The sequence below is a fragment of the Xyrauchen texanus genome, chromosome 50, assembly GCF_025860055.1.
Source record: "Xyrauchen texanus isolate HMW12.3.18 chromosome 50, RBS_HiC_50CHRs, whole genome shotgun sequence".
Taxonomy (NCBI): Eukaryota; Metazoa; Chordata; class Actinopteri; order Cypriniformes; family Catostomidae; genus Xyrauchen; species Xyrauchen texanus.
The window spans coordinates 10,530,973-10,552,551 of NC_068325.1; the positions used below are offsets into that span (position 1 = coordinate 10,530,973).

The window sequence follows — 21,579 nt, forward strand, 5'->3', positions numbered from 1 at the left end:
ATTTGCCGCTAATGTCTTGCAATGCACAGGAAATTGGTCCAAACAAAGACCTGATGACACCTTGTCAGAGGCTTTAGCAATTGCCAACTCCAGAATGTTTTTTTGAGTCTGACTAAAGGAGGGCAGAACTTCAGGCTGAGAGCGTATGGGGGAAATTAATGACAAAAGGTGTTCAGAAGGTGGGGATAAATATGAAGTTGGTTTCTCTGTTGTAACCTGCATTAAAGTTAGGAGAGTTTTTGGTTCAAGGGCCACATCTGCACTTGAATCAGAGCCAATGATGGGTAGAGAAGAGTTGCTCTCCGGAGAGCTTGTGTTCGATTCTGCATTACTAGGTTCTGAGAGCTCCAAGGTCTTCTCTAGAAGTCTGCGTCTGGTCTTCTTACGCAAGGCTGGACTCTCAGAGGCTTCTGCTTTGCTTTTGGTCACTGTGGTAGAATTAATTGGAACCTTCTTGGGCTTCAAATCTTCAAGATCAAGGGCATCATCCACTTTATTCAACTTAGTCACTGTAGAGGTGCTTATAGGTAATGATTTGAGTGGAAACCGGTCATGATTTGATTCTATTCCTAAGGCTTTGTTGGGTTTAACACAGTAGGTCAACCTTGGGTGAGGAGCTTCAACTGGTGGGGAACTGTCCACAGTGGCTTTAAATGATGTTTCAGCAACTGATTCTGGATCCAACTTTTCAGATTCAAGAGAATCGGAAAAGTCAAAGCTTGAGCGTGCATATGGAGGGCTTATTGCATGTGCAAGATCTGATCCTATAACATGGAGAGCATTTTTAACAGACAGAGATGGTTTCTCTGGTTCCAGTCGTTCAGCCTGTGAAAATTTTCCAATCACAGTTAGTGGACTCTGAAAGTGCAATGTAATGAATTTCTAAACCTCTCTGGAGTGCTAGTAGGAGAGAGCGTTATATTCAAAACCCTTGTGATCACTTTGCACTCTTCTTTATATAAAGGCGGCACATCCTTTTTATCTGGTGTATCAAGCAATCTCTCCACTGGTACTACAACAACAACTGGAGAGTTACTTTGTAAATGCAGATCATCAAAAGCCTCTGTTACAAATGCGGGCTTTGAAATCGGTGGAGTGGACAATGGCGTGTTTGCAATGACAATACTTCCGCCATTGGCAGGCCTTTCCTGGTTTAATGGCGACAACGGGTTTGATGTTCTATCCTTGCTGTATCGCGACTGGCAAGACACGTGAAATGTCTTGTTTGTTGCCTTTATTGACATCGAAGCCACATTTTTTTCTTTTGTTGGTGCTGGGACCCCTTTCTTGGGTTTAATTGAATCCCATAGGGTTTTCTGAAAGACAGACAGATTTGTTTGCAAGGGAGAGCAGGGACGATTGCAACGCTAAAAAGATGTTTTATTAGTAATAATTTAATGCACAATACAATCACTCTGACCATGTCAGACCTGTGTATGCACAAGTCTCTACTGCCTCTTTAAGGAATAGTTCACCCAAAAAAAATTATTCACTTATCCTGATGCTATCCCAGATGTGTATGTCTATCTGTCTTTAGCAGAATACAAATTAAGATTTTTAGAAGATAGATCTCTGTCAGGTCCTTATAATGGATATACATGGATGCCAGCATTTTGATGGTCCAAAAGTCAAATTTAGGCAAAAAAAATGTAAACAGTAATCCATGCGACTCCAGTCAATCAATGAATGTCATCTAAAACAAATCGATATGTTTGTGTAAAAAACATTGATAATTAAAACGTTATTAACTTTAAAAAAGTGCTTCCTTCCTTCCTTCCAGGCGAATCGTGGCGTAAGCACGTTGGAAGTTCACACAAGAATTCGGAAGTGCCGCTTATTTACAACGAAGAACGAATGTCCCTCGAGAGTTTGGCCATTTCAACTAGCATCAGAGGCCTGTATGGAAACGCTGATTTTAAAGTTAAAAACATTTGAGCTTTTCCAAAAGGTGTGTAGTGATTTTTGGCCTAAATTCATAGCAATTATTACAAAAACATCTGTGATGTTCATGTCTGTATGAATGTGAGAGCAGCAGAAATGAAAAATATACACAAGGCATCAGTGTCAAAAAGTAACTTTGTTTTTAAAAAAGTAAATAACCCTGGATTAAATTTAAATAATTAGACTGCGACTATATTACCTCCTACCCATAACATTAGGCCTAAATCAATACTGAATCCCAATGTATGTGATAATGGATGTTATAGGATTTTAAACGATTTTTACAACAAACAAAAAAAAAACATGCCGATACCGATATTTTGCCACTAAATGCATTTTGTCATCAGATCAAAGTTTTACTTTGGAATTATGCTTTTAAAAAAGTACAAATAAGAGTGTAAAAGCTTTTTCACTGTTCTAACAATAAATAATTTCCATTGAACATGGATTGGATCTGTGAAAGGCCAAACTGTCATGAAGTCAAACTCTCAAACAAAGCATTTTGGATAGCTTCCCTCATCATGTAGCCTATAGGTAAGTTTGTTTTCACAACTGTCATGTCCACTTATGGCAGTACATAAGAATGAGAAAGAATACAAATTAAATATTACATGTTCTTAGGAGCGTCAACCATTCTACATATTGTAGCAATTCTTATTTCTTGATTGTGTATTTAAACTCACACAGTTTTTACAAAGTGTATTACTAATTAATAATAAATCAACTATCGGTTTTACATATTGGCATTTTCAGGCTTATAACCAATGGTTTAATTAGGTCAATAACTGTACAACATATCGGCAACTGATGCATCGGTGCATCCCTAAGCCAAAAATACTTTGCTAAACTGTTAGTTTGGATGAAGGATAAAATTAACTACTGTTGTGTTTCACTTGTTTTTATGTAAAAAGTATCTATAGGGATTAAATATGTATTTTAAATATGCAAGTTCTATTTCAAACTTATGTTGCATCTGATGTCACAAAGGCTTTTCTTCAAAATTGACTAATATTTTCATTTGAATGTAGTCACATAATACCCAGCGCTTTCTCATTTACTGGTACATTTATCACATATCCACATTACAATTACAATTACCCCACAAATTTTACGTTTAGGCTAATATTTTTTAAATAAATGAGTAAAAGCAAAAAAGGCATTCCATTATTCTCCCTCTACCTTACCTTTTTCTTTTTTGTCGCCTCTGCTTTTCCAAGCAGTATTGCTTGATGTTTGACAATGCCATTTGCAACAAATGTGAGGAGTTCTCAAACCCCACCTTCTTCAACTGGTGTCCAAGTGACAGTTAAAATAATACTGTCCTCAGACTGAAAAACAAAGAATGCATTTTAAATAACCTTGACACAAAATAGCTCAGCAGTATTGCACTTGTATGAGGCATTCAGTGATTATAGGCAACTTGGAATATAAATATAAAGTGACAAGCATTTTAAAATGTACAATAGCAATACATTGTGCATGTGTGCATACAGCATACATAAATGTTACCCACTTTATGTTTCAATAAACACTCATTCCCACAGTCAAATACTGTTATTTTACTTAACTAAACCTAACATGAATGTGTTAAAACTGTAAAGGCTCCCAATGCATTTCTTCACCCAGTTGTTGTCTTTCATGTCCAAAAATGTGGTCTACATAGGCTAGGTTGAGACAGCTGTATACTCGCTCTTACCTAAAACAAGTCTGGTCAATTGAAAAGCCTTTGGATGCTGAGATTTTATCCACTCTGACTGCCGTTGTTGCATCCTCGGTGGGATTATCAATTCGTAAAGGCAGTGATTTTGATGATCCTAACCTAACCCTCCCAAATGGCACGAAAGGAGCTCTTGAAAACGTCTCGGTTACCTACGTAACCTCGGTTCTCTCTAGATGAGGGAACGAGTATTGCGTAAGCTAGCTTACGCTACGGGAAAGATTCATCTTTTCTGAGATATTGAAGCCAAAAAATTATCCTTAACTTTGTATCCATTGTCAACGCAGTGCAGCAACTGCAGACCTTGAGCGGGCTATCTAGCGAGCTCATTGGTTGCTCTGCGGCAACTGCTGCAGCCTATAGACGAACTTGCGTGAACTCGCGCCCAATGAGAGGCGCCCACGCGCTCACTGTCCCAAAGCCCGCCAGAATGGCCGTGGCTAGGGTGCATATAAGCGCAGTTCGCAGGCTGGAACCCTGGTTTTCATTGAATGAAGCGAAAATCGCCCGTGGCGCGAGCACGGCCGGCTACGCAATACTCGTTCCCTCATCTAGAGAGAACCGAGGTTACGTAGGTAACCGAGACGTTCTCTTACGAGAGGTTCTCTCGTATTGCGTAAGCTAGCTTATGCTATGGGAACCCATTGTCAACGCCGTAAGCGCCAAGCATCCACTGCATGAGCCCCAGGGGGGTGGACCCGGGGGAGCCCTTGTGAGTGGGGAAATAATATTTGGCCGGCAAGAGTGCGGGCCAGTGTGTGTGTGATACATAAGCACGTAGTGGGAAGGGAACGACAGAGCGCCGGTGCCGGTCTGTGTGGAATGTGTCCCATTAGTGCAGCTCACCAGGGGAGCTGTAGCGTATTAAACCGCTAGTAGTTTTGCCTGCAGAGCGGGCACTTCCAGATTGTAAAATCTGACAAAGGTGGAGGGGGAAGCCCAGCCCGCTGCCACACATATGTCCTGAATGGAAATCCCGCTGGACCATGCCCACGAGGAGGCCATGCCTCTGGTGGAGTGAGCCCTAATGCCTAACAGGCATGGCAGGTCTTTCGACGCGTACGCGGCAGCAATAGCGTCCACTATCCATCTAGACAGTGTCTGTTTCGAGGTGGCGAGACCCTTGGTGCACCCTCCGAACGAAACGAAAAGCTTCTCAGCGCGTCTGAAAGAGGCGGATCGCGCAGTATACAATCTCAGTGCTCTGACTGGGCAAAGGAGATTTGTGTCGCGTTCGCTATCGGATGCTGGCAGCACCGATAGGGAAATAATCTGTGCTCTGAAAGGAGTACCGATCACCTTGGGGACATAGCCGTGTCTAGGCTTTAAAATGACCTTGGAGTCACTTGGTCCAAACTCCATACACGCAGCGCTGACAGACAGCGCGTGAAGGTCTCCCACACGTTTAATTGATGACAGGGCAGTCAGAAAAACGGTTTTGAGTGAAAGGTATTTCAAATCCACGGATTCAAGCGGTTCGAAAGGGGGGGCTTTCATAGCTTCGAGAACTACAGAAAGATCCCAGATAGGAACCGATGGGGGGCTGGGGGTTCATCCTTCTAGCTCCCCTGAGGAAGTGGATGACCAGCTATTTTTTTTTTTCCCCGTGACTGGCCGTGCAGGGGTTCGGCAAACGCCGCAACGGCCGCCACGTACACTTTGAGCGTGGATGGGGATCTGCCCTTATCCAACAGCTCTTGTAAAACAACTAGCAGTGACGACACCCCACATGTCCGTGGGTCCAGGTCTCTGTCGGTGCACCATTTTGAAAACACCGACCATTTGGACGCATAGAGTCTTCTCGTGGAAGGGGCTCTAGCGTGTATGATAGTGTTCATTACTCCTTCTGGCAAAGCGACGGGTAGTCGTTGATCACCCACGCGTGCAGCCCCCAGCGCTCTGGGTGGGGACGCCAGATCGTGCCGCGAGCTTGAGAGAGGAGATCTGCTCTCACTGGGATGGGCCACGGGGCTGTCAGTGACAGCTGCGTAAGCTCCGGGAACCATGTCTGATTCTCCCAGCGCGGGGCTATGAGGAGCACCGAGTGACGCGTTTCCCTGATCCTCTGCATTACCTGTGGCAATAGCGAGACGGGAGGGAAGGCGTAAAGCGGGCGGTTGGGCCAGTCCTGGGCCAGCGCGTCCTCGCTTTTCGAGAAAAATACTGGGCAGTGAAAGTTCTCTTCTGACGCGAAGAGGTCTATCTCTGCTCTGCCGAATATTTGCCATAATTTCTGGACTGTTTGAGCGTGCAAGGACCATTCCCCTGGGGGAACATTGTCTCTGGACAGTCTGTCTGGGCCGTCGTTCAGGTGGCCTGGCACGTGCGTCGCCCTCAGCGAGCGCAGGTGGCCCTGGGAACAACTTAGTATGCGTTTTGTCAGATGGAAGAGGTTCCTGGATCTGACACCGCCCTGACGGTTTAGATAGGATACCACAGATCTGTTGTGTGAACGGACCAGGACGTGGTGACCCTGAATGACCGGGAGGAAGCGCACGAGCGCGTACTCGACCGCTATCATTTCCAGACAATTTATGTGAAGGAGCTTTTCCTGAACTGACCATAGGCCGAAAACCGGCGAGCCCTCGCAGACCGCGCCCCAACCCGTGTTGGACGCGTCTGTCGAGATGACTTTTCGGCGAGATACAGCTCCCATCGTCACTCCCCGCTGATACCATTCGGCCACCGTCCAAGGCTGCAGAGCTGATATACAGGTCTGAGTCACTCTGATCGGCTGGCGGCCTGCGGCCCACGCCCGGCGGGACGCGCGGGTGTTTAGCCAATGCTGAAGCGGGCGCATGCACAGTAAACCCAGCTGAAGTACTGCTGCGGCTGAGGCCATGTAACCTAACATTCTCTGAAATTTTTTCAGAGGCGAGAGGCTGTTTATCTGAAAAGGCGCCGCGCGCCGTGTAGATAAGCGAGCTGTCATTGCCACAGAGTCTAGTTCTATTCCAAGGAAGGAAATTGCCTGACTGGGCTGTAGTGAGCTCTTGGTCCAATTGACTGCAAGACCCAAACTGTTCAGATGGCTGAGGAGAACAGTTCTGTGAGACAGAAGCTCCGTATGTGACTGTGCCATAATCAGCCAGTCGTCCAAATAGTTCAGAATTCGCAAGCCCTGACTCCGCAGGGGTGCGAGCGCCGCATCCATGCACTTCGTGAAAGTACGGGGTGCTAAGGACAGGCCGAACGGAAGGACGGTGTATTGATAAACCTGACCGTCGAGGCGAATCTCAAGAATGGCCTGTGACGGGGATTTATCTGAATCTGAAAATAGGCATCTTTCAGATCGAGAGAAATAAACCAGTCCCCCTGGCGCACATGCGCAAGGAGTTTCCTGACTGTAAGCATTTTGAACAGTCTTTTTGCAAGCACCTTGTTCAAAACCCTGAGATCTAATATTGTTCTGAGGCCGCCGTCTTTCTTGGGGACAAGAAAATAACGGCTGTAAAACCCCGACTCGCTCAGTGAAGGCGGCACTCTCTCTGTGGCCCTTTTGCACAGAAGGCTTGCTATTTCTGAACGAAGCATGCAGGTTGCTTCCGTGTTCACAGTAGTTTCGAGCCACGCCCTGAAGCGGGGAGGGCGCCGATCGAACTGTAGCAAATAGCCCTGTTTTATTGTGCTTAACTCCCATTTGCATATCCCTGGGATAGCTTCCCACGCTTTGAAGCGTAACGCTAGAGGGTGAATGGCCGAGTACGCCCTGATTGCCGTACACAGCGGGCTGAACAGAATGTGTGAGCGCGCTTATTGTGCTTATGCATGACTGCTCGCAGACAGCAGGGACATGCTGTTCTGTGAGTGACTTCCCAATTGAGATGAATAGGGAAAGAGTCACATCTGTTAAGTGATGCGCGAAGCATAGTCACGGGCACGGGACATAGAGAGGTGTTTGCTGGCCGTGTGACAGAGCGGGCAGAGAGGGGACGCGCGCACGGGCTCGTGGGCGTGTTTATTGACTCTAACACTCGAGCGGGCTGTGCCCGCTTTATGTGAGTATGCTCTGATAGGGACACGGAAAGTGTAATGCTCGTGGGCACATTTTCTACACATAAAACATGTTTGCTCTCTGATAGGGACACAGGAAGTGTAATGCTTGTGTGTAGGGGTGAACACTGGATTGTGGGCACATTTTCTACACATAAGACATGTCTGCTCTTTACAAGATCTTTTTGTGTCGCCGTGAAAACGGCGTTTGAGTGCAGGCAAGCAGGTAGTAACACCGGCTTGTTGGCTGCTGAATTCACCACTGTAGTAGCCTGAGAGAAGGGGACTGACAGGGGGCGAAGCTTTGACGGTGGTCCGGCCGCGGCGGGACTGAGCCGTCGTTTTTTCAACAAAGCTAGGAGGACTTCGGTTGTTCAGGTTTCAGCGCAATCTTAGGCCGAGGGCCGCGGGGGGGTGGCGGTCTGCGGCGGCTGTCTGAGCGCGATCTGGGGCGGCCGCCCTGTCGGCGCTGGGAAGTCTGGCTTTGTTGAGCTGGGCGCTGTGAAGATGCTCGTGCAGGAGGCTGGTTACGTGGGCAGCCTGCAGAGGAGCTAGCGCGGCAAGGCAGGAAGAGATTCATGGCTTGGGTGGCTTTCTGGACTTCCGAAAAACGGTCAACAATGCCACTTACCGCGGAACCGAAGAGACCGGACGGAGAGAGCGGCGCGTTGAGGAACGTGGAGCGCTCAGTTTCTCCCATGTCGGCTAGCGTTAGCCACAGGTGTCTCTCGGTTATAGTCAGCGAGGCCATGCACTTCCCTAGGGCTTGAGCTGCAGCTTTGGTGGCGCGAAGGGCGAGGTCCGTCGCGCTCCTTAGATCTGTAACAGCCTCTGGGTGCCTGCCTTTCTCATCCCACTCCCGAAGAAGGTCCGCTTGGAGGATCTGCAAGACGGCCGTGGAATGCAGAGCAGATGCGGCTTGGCCGGCGGCGGAATAGGCGCGGCCAACACAGGCGGAAGTAGTTCTGCAGGCCTTAGAAGGGAGCACTGGTTTAGACTGCCATCTCGCGGAGGGCGGGCAAAGGTGTGCTGCTACCGAATCCTCGACCGGAGGGATGGAAGAGTAGCCCTTCTCGGCGGCGCCGTCCACTGAAGCGAGAGCGGTGGAGACGTGGGATCGAGTCCTGGCCGAGAGGCGCTGTTCCACGATTTAGAGAGCTCGGCGTGGAGTTCCGGCAGGAAGGGAGCGGCCGGGCGCTGGCGCCACGCGGTGGCGGCTTTGAAGAAAACAGCCGTCGAGTCTGTTGGGAGCCTGCTCAGGGGCGGTGATCACTCGAGCCCGAGGCGGTCGACGGCCTGTGTGAGGAGGCGTATCAGTTCCCCTTCGACTCCGGCGCGGGTCCTGCTGGATTCCTGGGCCGTTGAGGAGGCTTGTGACCACTCCTCGCTGTCCGAAGCCATGAAGGAACAGCAGCCCTTGTCCTCCGCCTCGCTCTCCGAGGTGGCAGCAGTGCGGCCGCTCGGCGGCAACTGCGCGTCCCGGGGGGGCGGGGAGGGTGAACGCGATGCTCGAGGGAGAGGCTCCGGCGAGACAGTCGCTTCTAAACCCGGTTCCGGCAGCCTTTGGGAGCGGCGCTTCTTCCGGCGTGGCGAAACAGAAGGCGGCGCGGCGGCTTCGGTCCTGATCGTGTCGAGTCGAGCCCGCAGGGTCAACATTGGAAGCTCCTCGCAGAGGTCGCATCCGCCATCAGCGAGGGCGAGCTCTGCATGCCCCAGTCCCAGGCAGAGAGCGCAGATGATGTGGCGGTCTCCGGCGCTGAGAGGAGCGCGGAATGAGCCGCAGGAAGTGCGAGGCATCTTTAAAAAGACGCTCGATACTCTTTTGTGAAGTTCGCTGAGGAACTTAGCTTACTCTACGGCAACGCAGCTTCCAGTTCAGAGATGCGAAGAGCTTCGCTGAAGAGATGAAAATCAGGGTTCCAGCCTGTGAACTGCGCTTATATGCACCCTAGCCACGCCCATTCTGGCGGGCTTTGGGACAGTGAGCGTGCTGGCGCCTCTCATTGGGCGCGAGTTCACACAAGTTCGTCTATAGGCTGCAGCAGTTGCCGCAGAGCAACCAATGAGCTCGCTAGATAGCCCGCTCAAGGTCTGCAGTTGCTGCACTGCGTTGACAATGGATACAAAATTAAGGATAATTTTTTGGCTTCAATATCTCAGAAAAGATGAATCTTTCCCGTAGCGTAAGCTAGCTTACGCAATACGAGAGAACCTCTCGTAAGAGAACTGAACTAAACTCAGTACGGGTATTGAAGTGGTGTTTTCTTCATCTGATTTACCGCAACCAAAACGAGAATCAAATGTTGGACTGAAATCTAAACATTCCGTTTTCGTGATTTTAAACGACATGTTTATAACTCATACGAATGAACGGCGATTTTTTTGTTTGTGTGTTTATTTTATCCATGTGTCAACGCTGTCGAACTGCTGTACTAGAATGACGTTTAAAGCAGAATGCGCAGTCAAACGTTTTGAATTTGTGTGCGGAACAGACACGGATCAGTGCGGATCGCAACTAATACCGTTGTCCAATAGTTGAGAACCGGAGCAAACTCGGACCAATCAAAGTTCTGGAGTTTCTTAAAAATCTGGATACACGCCCACAATGCAGAAAGCTGCTACACTTTCGTAAATATCATCGTAACTGGCCATGCGTTAGCCCTCTCTCTATGGAGCCAGAAATATGCCAAAACGATTTGAATTTGAATTATAGACTTTTGAATTTGAATTATAAGTGTGATTTTGCCAAATGAAATATTACGTTGTATTTTAAATAGTTTTGAATTAGAATTTTTTAAACTACAATCCTTGCACAATTTTATAAATATGTATTTTCAAACAGTACATTTTTGGTTCTGAATTCTTACACTGTAAATATCCCGTTTTAAAAAATACAGCTTCAAGTTTTCAAGATGAAGAAGAAATTCAGAACACCAAATTCAATATTCTAAAATTCAAACCACACAAATTCAGATCTACAGAATGTGGGTCAGAGATCAAGCGTCCGTGTTCCACAGGGAAGAGTAGAGGGTCTCGGAAAAGTCGAGCATTTTTGCCAATTGCAGGTCGAGGTGCAATATTCTCTGGTGCGAGCGTGATTCAAAAGGATTCTGACCATGAAGTGGTTCTTAAACTTTTATGATTTATATTTGTATGGTTATCACGTTAGCACATTCTCAGCACATGAGACATTTGTCTAAGCAGTCTCTTGTATTTGTTTTAGTATAAAGAATATTTAGTATGAAAGAGATTAGTATGCGTAAGAGAAAGCATCACAGATAACTCGATAATGAATGTAATTCTGCTTCATTCTGTGATTGGAATCCACATCAGATCCAAGTCGGACTTTATTTCAAACACTTGTTGGTGTTTGTAAGTGCGTTTTGAGCTCAAGACATGAACATCAAGAATGATCATTCAGATTGCCACTTTATTGCTTGTAATTATGAGATACAAACTTGCATATGTAACTTATTGGTAATAATTATGTTTTAAACTTGACTCTATAGGCCTATCTCAGTTGCAAGTTTATGACGTTCATTGGCAAGTTATAAACTCCGACTTTATACTTTATATGTCGCAATTGCGAAAAATTAATTCACAATTGTGAGATAAAAGGTAAGAATCACTTCAGAAAAAAGAGCTTGGTATTTAAGCTCTAATCGGAAAGCAATCCAGATGCTTCGCCATAAAATTTAGGCAGATGGCGTGGTCTATTTTGCATGAAATTACATTTAAGAGGTTATTGAGAGAAGTCATTACAGTGGAGTGGATGTAAGGCCATGATTACAAGAGGGAGAAAGGACCTCACAGCAGCATTTTGCTTGTCATTCCCTATTTAATATCCAATGCAATCATCACCTGCTAATTATAATTCAGACAGCATGCCTGATCGCTCATCTCTCTCTCTCTCTTCAAGTCTTCACCAATCCCAAGAGGCCACTTTGTATTGAGGATGCAGGTTTGCGCCTCATTGGTGCGTGTGTGAATGAGAGCGTGCTAAGACTCAGAGAGGAAAACACAGACAGACAGTCACAGAAGGATGCTTGAGTAACACACTGTGATCATGTCTGGTAACCCACAATCACAATGACATTTAAATATGGATCTTTTACTTTTGGAATCAGTGAGGCTTGTCTGGTTGCCTGTGTCTTGTTCCTTCTTCTGCAGTGTACAGAAAGTAAGTAGTACAGCCTGTTGCATTAATGCAGTCATGACGTAATGGTTAGTCCACTTGTTGAATATCCTTGTGTGCAAATATTTACAAGACAATGCACAAATAACCTTCAAATAATGATCTTTTTAAAGATCTACATTTATACTAATGTTTGGTTATATGTTTTTCAAGTAGAATATACATAGATTCATAATAACATAGAATTTTTTTTTTAACTAAATGACAAAACGGCAATTAAGTGAACCAAGTTTGCATTTTGTCTATATGATTTTTTTTTATTTATATTGATTTCTTAACTCTTAAATAATTTGTTAAGGTTTATTCTTTGTATTTTTGTGCACATATAGTATTTAATATATGCTAAAATATCTAATTAAAAATGTACATTAAAAAGTATATTATGATATTAGATATATTTTATATATTTTGTTTATATTATAAAAATATGTTAAAAAATATTTTTAAATTTTTTTTTTATTCTTTTTTTTTTTTTTCTGAGCTGAAAAAAAAGGCATATTTGTCTACCTAGATAGCTTCATATTATTCATTTTTTCTTAAATATGGCTTTGCATGAGTGTGATCAGGAATATTTTAACCATGGACACATCTGCCGCATTCGCACTTAAGAACATAAAAGGCTTTGAATCAAAGACATTCAGAAAGAGAGCTGAGCTTTTCATTTTCTACACTCTGGCACATTTAAAAGGATTTTAAATTGTGGCTTGCTTTCATCAAAACCAAAAAAGGCCTGTGCATTTAAATGTGTGCACATCACCTTTTTGGCATAGTAGATTAAGTTTGATAGTTTGTCTTGCATTGTAAGATCTATAGAGGATTTCAAAAACCTGTTTATGAACCCCCCAAATAATATGCATGGGGTCATGCTGAGCATTGGTCTAGACTTGCTATAAGCTGATCTTGCCAAAATCCCTCCTAAAACTGGAAAAAAAATAATAATTGGGTCCCAAATTGTTACCAAATGGTCTACAAGAGGCAATTGTTTGATTTAAAGTTGGAAGTAAAGGGCAGTATCATGCTCAAATAAGTTATGGATTATGTATCTCCTTCTTTAAGACTTTTTGGGTTGCCTTTCTTAGGCAAATATCCTCATCTAGAATGATTTCACTTAATGTACCCAGAATGTAAATGAGGGGCAATCCAGATCTCCATTGCAAAATTACACTGAAACAAATCCATCATGATTGCTTGCACTATTAACTTTATCTCACTGCACAGTCTGTTATAAAAAGGCATTGCACACTGCAGGGTCTGGGGGTTCTAGACACCCCCTAAATGACTGACTTATGTCTATTGCTTATCACCATGGCAACCCTAACAAAAGGAAAGCTGAAAGCATGGAATTGGTTGCCATAGGGACATAATTTGATGCTTTGTTGAGACTCCAAAGTTTGCTAACGTCCTTGGGCTGTAAGCAGGAAGTGAATAGGGCTGTCACAAGGTTTAAGCCATTTCTTGGATAGATAACAGAGCATTGTTGCCACTGGCATTTTCTGACTGAATGCAGGTTTGTGGCTTTTATATATGTCCTTTATCTAAAGCAGTGCAGGCCCTGGGTGTGTAGAAGTGTCTAGTCAGGTGTATGCATAAACTGATCCTTATTACACAGCTCTATGGAATTATTGTTTCTGACTGGTCAAACGCAGTTTTAGCTCTGTACCAAATGATGCATTATACACTATGTATTTACAATATATGCTATGCTCTCAACCATGAAGTGTAGTATCGTCCCAAATAAAACACTAATGTTTATAATACACAGTAGCATTAGCTGTTTATCAGCTGATGGAAGTGACCTTTCAAACATGCACGATGTGTTGCTGCTAGCTTTAGCATGTTAGCCAAATTCAGATCATCCCTTATGTCTCAAATAATGTACATGTTCACATGTGGGATGTGTGATGGTATGATCTCATATTTGCAAGGTGTTGTCTTCACAGAAGTTTCACTAGTTGCTACATTCACCATTAATTACAGTTGTTTTGTCAGGCCAACATCGCAGATAACAGTTTAACGCTTATTTTCTCATATACGCATTGGCTGAATTTGTTTTCAGCAGACATTCAGTTTTTTATTATTATTCTTTTCCAATATTTTTTTTTAAAGAAGAATATTTAGCGTTGCATGTAATTCTAAGACAGATGCATTGCATGCATCACCCTTGTTATTGATTGTGGAACACAGATCTAAACAAGGTTAAAGAGCTTTGTAAGCCATTGGCTCCTGTTCCCATGCATCTGTGGACAGTTTGTTGGCTTCAAGTAATGTCTGAGAACAAGTCCGCCCACTTTCATTAAAAGAGTCTGGCAAGCACAGCTATCCTTAGTAGGTAGGTCTTACTGGTTAATCCAATGCAGTCAAATAAACCCTTTGATCTGATTAGTGGTACTCAAAGCTGACATGCACAACCACAGATGTATACATCACACAGCACAGATCAATATGATCTTCAATATGATCCTAACACACTATAACTGCATTTTGTTTACAATAGAAATAGTATGAACATTTTAAAGTGTAAAAATTCAGTTTCAGGGGTGCATCAACTGTGGCCGGTGTTGGATACGCAGTGCAGTTTAAATTGGGTAGTGCTGTTTCATCACGTTTTGAGAACTTTGAGTGGCCCACTACTCCACCGACTAGCCCATCGAGACTTTTCCATCCAGTCCATCCATAGTTTCATGAAATGACTTCCACCAATGAAACGTGCTACTGTTTGCTAGTTTTAGTAGTGCAGTTATCTTTTTTTTAAACACCACAGAAAAAATATCCCTACTGCCTTACAGTTTCTGGGGAGGGCCTTGAGGCAAGTCTGGTGTCTAGCAATGCTAGAGTTAGAGTGTTTGCTTGTCTGCAACGTGTCTCTAATACTTTTTCTCTCGATTGCCCAAAAGACCTCTTTAAGATGTTTATGTATTTGAGTGTGTGTATATCTGCTCATTGTAATATGTTTTTAGGATTTTACATCTAAAATAATTGAATTTGTTGCTTTCCAGATGAACGCTTTTAAAGGGATAGTTCGCCTAAAAATGTAAATTCTCTCATCATTTAATCTCATGCCATTTCAGATCTGTCTTCTGCTGAACACAAAGATTTTTAGAAGGATATCTAAGCTCTGTAGGTCCATACAATGCAAGTCCTCAGGGTCCAAAACTTTGAAGCTAAAAAAAATGTAAAGGCAGCATAAAAACTATTTATCGAAATGTAGTGGATAAATCCATATCTTCAGAAGCAAGGTTTGTGTGAGAAACAGATCAATATCAAAATCAAGCCTTTTTTACAAAACGTTATCGCATGCGATTCATTTAAATTGTTTAATGCACAAATTTTCCTTAATTGCGATTAACGCGTGTAACAATAACACAGCATAAACCAGCATATACACTTGTTGGATGGGCAGAACCTTTGTGATGTGTTGATGTGTCTGCCTGGAGTCATTAAACTGATGCACACTTCACAGACAACAGTGCTTCCCTGTCAGTGATCAAATGATGGAGAAAGGAGCTCTTAATGCTATTTGATGTACAAAAAAAGCCCAGGTGGCAAGTTGCATTTTAATTACCACACAAGCGCTTTTCATGTGGAGTTCAAAGCGACGCTGACGTCCCTGGCACGAATCATGAACGCAGCTTCATTACTGCTGTAACAAAGCGGATAGCCACTACTGGCACATTAATTCTGTGGAGGATGAAAGTTTAAGGGATTTAATGTCCATTACAATGAAAATGCAACCTATGTGGGGAGACTTTTGGAAACGTTTAAATTTACTTGAATTGGTGCTATTTTAGTGCATTTCTATCTTTATACTGTGGAAGATTTTGTTTGGAGAATGTTGATAAAGCATTATATTGTTAGATAGTTTTTTTTTTTTTCTTAACTAACATGGACATAAATGCATCTTGACAGGAAAATATGTATACAGCATATGGTGACACATTTCTTTTAAAATCTGTGATTTATCACATTTTACTACAAAACAATTATGTGGTTATTCACAATTTTAAAAAATAATCGAGTGACACTACTAAAAATATTTTCTTCCTTAAACAGCTTCAATGTAGTTAGCCACTTCTTGCAAAAGAGTAGCTTGACTGTAGTTTAACTACTTTAGTTATCTTGTTTAATTTTTGATGAGTAGCTTGAAGCTACAGATAATGCAATGACCCCTCTAGCTGCTATACATGTTATTTGGACTCACGTCCATCAAAAGACTAGAAAACTTTTATCTGACGTGTACGTTTTTGTAAATCCTTGTAGGTTTAACAACTTTCCAAACCTCAGCCCTCTGCCTGGACAATCCTTGCCAAAACAGGGCAGAGTGCAGGGAAGGCCCATCTGACTTCCTGTGCCATTGTCAGTCTTCCCTGCCAGCCCTGCCCAGCACACAATGCCATTCTTCTAGTGCGCTTTGCCAACCACCCATCTGCCAGGGCAATGCGACATGTCAATCCACCAGTGCCCACCCTGGGGAACTAGTGTGCCATTGTGAGCCAGACTTGTTGGGGAAGGACTGTCACTCTAGTGCCCAGCTCTGCGCTCAGGAGCTGTGTGGGGACAGTGCCCGCTGCCTGGCAGTGCAAGACAGGAGCCCAGGGTACGCTTGCATCTGTCAAGAGGGCTTCACCGGGACTTTCTGTGAGAAAAAGGTGGATTATTGCTCCCCCAACCCCTGCAGGAACCGAGCCATCTGTCGGAGCAGAGGGGGCGTTCCCACCTGCTTCTGTGTACCGGGATTCCAGGGCGAGCACTGCGAGATTGAGGTGAATGAATGCGTGTCGAAGCCCTGCAGGAACGGAGCCACCTGTGTGGACAAGATCGGTCACTACATCTGCCTCTGCAGGCCTGGATACACGGGTGAGTGGAAGGGAGGGTTTGATGCACTTGTGCAATGTGGAACTCACCTGTTAAATAAAGTGACATGCGAGATGTCTCAACTTGTGCCAAAGGTAGCCAGTACCATCTTGTGGATGAATGGTGCAATTGCAGCTTGAAATCTTCCCTTAGTTCAGGTGAACTCTGCAATAAGGTGGTACATTAGTTATTATTGTTCAGCTAACACTGATACTTTTACAGCATTTTTTTAATCTTGGTTAATGATAATTGGAGTTCAATGTTCAAGTCTTTAACTTTTAAGAAGCTAATACATCGTGATTTTTAGTTGAAGTAAATATGAACAATAATATAATTATAGATCAAATTTAACCTGTTATTATTTTACTTATTATTATTTATATATTATTAATAATTTTTTGGTTTGCTTTTATTATTTCATTTGACACACAGGATTAGTAGCATGATGAATAGGGGCGACTGAGGCTACTTGTCACACTTTCACTTTTTTAGTATTTTTTTGTCAGTTTTGGGGCAGGTACATACCTTAAAATTCTGACTATGCAAAAGCTATCTAACATTTCCACCTCTATTGATCAGAATATAAAGATATAGTTAATTCAACACATGATCTGACCCTATAGAGGGGCACATTGTCACAGTATATGGAGCAAGTTGTCAAAAGGGGAACCCTGCTGTTTATTAGCAATGATTTGAAGGGAATATCCTTTTCTCTTAAATATACAGAACTTTGCAAAGTTAAATAGACATCTTATGTTATTTTAACATATGTGTGATTCAAATGTATTATTGTGTATGTAAACACTTTTCAGTAAAAATGAAAAAGGGCAACAATTATCCAACAAATGTATTGTATAGAATTACAACAAATAAAACACACCTGACAACTAGACATGACTTGATATTTATGAACAATACATGTTTTGTTTTATTGTCCACAGTTCAAACTTTTTAAACTAACCTTATTATATAGATGACACTGGCCTGGATGTATGCTAGTGTGGTTTTAGTTAGTTTAAAGTATAGAGTTCATAGAAATGCTGCAATGTAAGGTTATTAAACATACAGTAAATAACCACTGCTGAAGAAAACAAGAATTTATGTAGTGGACCTTTGACTCAAAACCTAATAGTTACTGATATATAGCCCTTGTGACATCTAGTCCCGGTCTCCCCTACATTAAAAGGATAGTTCACAAAAAAGTCATATTCTCTCATCATTTACTCACCCTCATGCCATCCCAGATGTGTATGACTTTATTTCTTCTGCAGAACACAAAGAAAGATGTTTAGTAGAATATTTCAGCTCTGTAGGTCCATACAATGAAAGTGAATGGTGACCAGAACTTTGAAGCTCCAAAATGCCCATAAAGGCAGCATGAAAGTAATCCTACGACTCCAGAGGTTAAAACTATATCTTCGATTTGTTAGGTGTGGGGGAGATACAGATCAATATTTAAGCCCTTTTTTACTATAAATATATACTTTCACTTCCACATATTATTTGTGCATATTGCCACCTACTGTGCAGGGAGGAGATTTTATAGTAGCAAAGGACTTAAATATTTCTGTATCTCACCCACACATATCATATCACTTCTGAATATATAGATTTAACCTCTGGAGTCGTATGGATTACTTTTATGCTGCTTATATGCTTTTTGAAGCTTCAAAGTTCTAGCCACCGTTCACTTGCATTGTATGGACCACAAAGCTGAGATATTCTTCTAAAAATCTTGTTGGTTTTCAGCAGAAGAAAGAAAGTCAAACACATCTGGGATGGCATGAGGGTGAGTAAATGATTGAAACACACATTATGTCAATAACAAATGCAAACTGTAGACAAATTTTATCAAGAGAAGGAAAATCTGTGTGCTGCATATCAATAACCCTAAAGACTGATGGAAGTGTCCGCAGTTACACTCTGTTTAATCCACAATGTTTTTCACCCTCTGGCTGAGGCCCATCCAGATGGCATGTGTAATAAGCCATACAGACATCTCGACAAAGAGCGGATTGGCATCTTTGCACTCAACACCATTGTCTGTGATGTTCCAGGTAGCAGCTGTGAGGTTCAGATTGACGAGTGTCAATCACAACCCTGTCTCCACGGCGGCAGTTGCCATGACCACATCAATGGCTTCTTGTGTACCTGCCTGGCGGGCTTTCAGGGGGAGCGCTGTGAAATCAACATTGATGAATGTAGTGAGCAGCCATGCCAAAATGGGGCGTTGTGTGTGGATGAAATAAATAGGTAAATATATTTACATGTGATTGTTTATTTCTACAGGATATATATATTTTTTTAAAGATTTTTATAATTTTTTTTACTTAGTTAATGTGCGTCCCACTTCTTAAATCTTTCATATGTGCAATATCTATATTTAATTATATTTTATTATTTTTTTTAAATAAATACAAAAAATAAACCTCATTCATCACCAATAGAACATAGTTTTAGATAATTTTTCTGAGAACATGGAGGACTAAAGTACTCAAAATGGGTTAATTAAATCAATAAGTAGTCACATAAATCAATAATTATTTTGAAAGGTACCGCTGTGATTGCTCGCAAACTGGCTTTATTGGTGTTCACTGTGAAATCCCACTTCCGCCCTGTTGGTCTCAACCTTGCCTCAATGGCGCCCTCTGTGAGGATGAAAACGGGAACTACACTTGCAATTGCTGGCCTGGTGAGTTACATGGAGCACATTTGTGTAAATGAGTATAAAATGGTAAATGTTTACTTTAGATCAGCTTATCCATCCATCCACCCACCCACCCACCTATATATCTATATGTGCTTGTTCCAGGGTTCGAGGGTCGCAACTGTGAGACAGACTTCAGTGAGTGTGAAAGCAGTCCCTGTGTAAATAAAGGGATTTGCGTTGAGCTCTCTTGGAAGACCCTTTATGGCACTGAGTTTCTGCTGCCTACTCGATATGACCCCAGGCATGCTGCTGGCTTCATCTGCAAGTGTCCACCAGGATTCTCAGGTAACTGCAGAAAGACAGGCCAGTATATGGTTATTAAATTAACATGTTTACTTAATATGCAGAACATGATCATGACAATGGTGTTGGTTTATCTTCAGAAGATTATTTTTTGGAAGGTGGTGCTACTTTTAATTGTGTAGCTCAAGACATATTATTCATACATAAACCACTTTTTGGCTTTTGTGAAAATACAATGGGGTCCAAACCTTGGACCTTTGAGGGTAATGCCCCAGTGACAAGCTGTTGTTCCCCTATTGGTAAAATGTTTGACAGTGTACTGAGAAATTCTGAAACTTTCCCCTCAAACTGGTATAATGAAAATATAATGAGAAACATTTTGTATTAAATTAGAAAAAGGAAAACTAGAAGCATTTTCATTAGTGGTCTCAGACTTTTGGGTCCCAGTGTATGCTGATCTAGAGATTAGTGGATTAAAAACCAAATAAATCAGCACATAACACAAATTCATTCTACAGGTACATTGACGTGTCCCAGAGTAATCTTATACCTTCAAAATGATTTTACCTTTTAGATTATGGAAAGATGTCTCTCTAAAACTTATGTCAGGTCAACCGGTTCTGGACAGGACAGAGGCGGATGCTATAATTGGTCTTCGCCATTGTAAGATGCTCAGGTTGTATTAAGCTAATCCCTCGGGAGCTGGCTTTGATGGGGACCTAGCGTTACAGTACACAGTTTTTCTAGAAGGAAAGGAATGTCCACTGAAAACTATTTGTTAGTATGGTCTGTACTGCCTATTGACCCCTACAAAAGGCAATATGACTCAACAGATGAGTGGATGTTAAATTGCGTGGTAGACTTCTACTGCCATGGAAGTTGTGGTTTGGATTTGGAGTGTCCTGTTGCTCATTTCAGGTAATATTACACTGTTTTTGGTTGTTCTGTGTAATTTGGTTGCTCTGCCTCAATGGGAATTCAGTGGTGTTATCGGGTAGGCCTATTGAAAAGTATATCTTATGTTAACATGATAATAAAACATTTGAACATTTAGGTCATCAGGTTGTGTTGTTACTTGAGTTTTGTTCATGGTTTTTATGGGTTGTGTTTTTCAAATCTTAAAGGGATAGTTCGACCAAAAGTCATTCCAAACACATATGACTTTCTTTCGTCTGTGACATGTGTAAGGACATGTTAGGCTGAATATTAAGGGACAGACAGCCTCAGATACCATTTACTCCCATTTTATGTATAAAAAAGATACAATGAAAGTGAAGGATGACTAACATTATAATCTTAGGGGCCATTTACCCTGAACATAATTTTCCATCCATCTGCACTGTTTTTCAATAGTTTTTCTATGTATACATGCACTAGATGGATGTCTTTGACTATTAGCTGGAATGCTGCATTTTTAGATGCCATGTCAATTTAAAAATAACTTTTAAAAACATGTCTCGAGACACCTGCATTCTGTACCATTCATTGTGGTGGGTCTCATGCGGTCAGTGTGAACGGCCCCTTACTGGTTTTGGAACAGTAAATTATTTATAAATTATTTTTTATAAATGATTTATAGACGTTTTAAAATCATTCAGTAAAATGTATATTTTTTGAGAATGACACTCAATTACAGGAACTTGTTATTTTCCAAATGTAAAATTCAGTTGCCACTCAGGTTGAGGTAGCCCTAATGAAGTGCATGAGTGTTATGCAACCAGCTTTGCATATTTGTTTTATTGACTGAAACGTGCACACAATATCCCTGGTATCAGCTGTAAAAGTAGATACTGACCAAATTCTGACTTGGCACAAATGCCAAGTTTTGTGGATATAAGAGCATGTTATACAATTGCAGTGAGAACAGTTCGTTCTTGTACAATTATCCTTCTTAAATGTTTATTTGTAAGAAACTTGACTTAACTTGGG

At 42.4% G+C, this 21,579-nt stretch overlaps 2 protein-coding genes across 2 annotated transcripts in view; one reads left to right on the top strand and one right to left on the bottom strand.

Moving 5' to 3' along the window:
• LOC127640981 (abnormal spindle-like microcephaly-associated protein homolog) overlaps nt 1-10,000 on the bottom strand; it is a 31,809-nt gene extending 21,809 nt beyond the window's left edge. Inside the window, 5 exon segments of the mRNA XM_052123718.1 lie at nt 3-866; nt 869-1,316; nt 3,126-3,276; nt 3,638-3,790; nt 9,864-10,000. Of these exon segments, the coding sequence (XP_051979678.1) occupies nt 3-866; nt 869-1,316; nt 3,126-3,276; nt 3,638-3,790; nt 9,864-10,000 (1,753 nt within the window).
• A 1,753-nt stretch (nt 10,001-11,753) lies between these two features.
• The window catches only part of crb1 (crumbs cell polarity complex component 1), a gene marked incomplete at its 5' end in the record, with an annotated part of 31,076 nt that continues 21,250 nt past the window's right edge, over nt 11,754-21,579 (top strand). Inside the window, 6 exon segments of the mRNA XM_052124238.1 lie at nt 11,754-11,784; nt 11,787-11,831; nt 16,104-16,700; nt 18,755-18,950; nt 19,250-19,389; nt 19,510-19,692. Of these exon segments, the coding sequence (XP_051980198.1) occupies nt 11,754-11,784; nt 11,787-11,831; nt 16,104-16,700; nt 18,755-18,950; nt 19,250-19,389; nt 19,510-19,692 (1,192 nt within the window).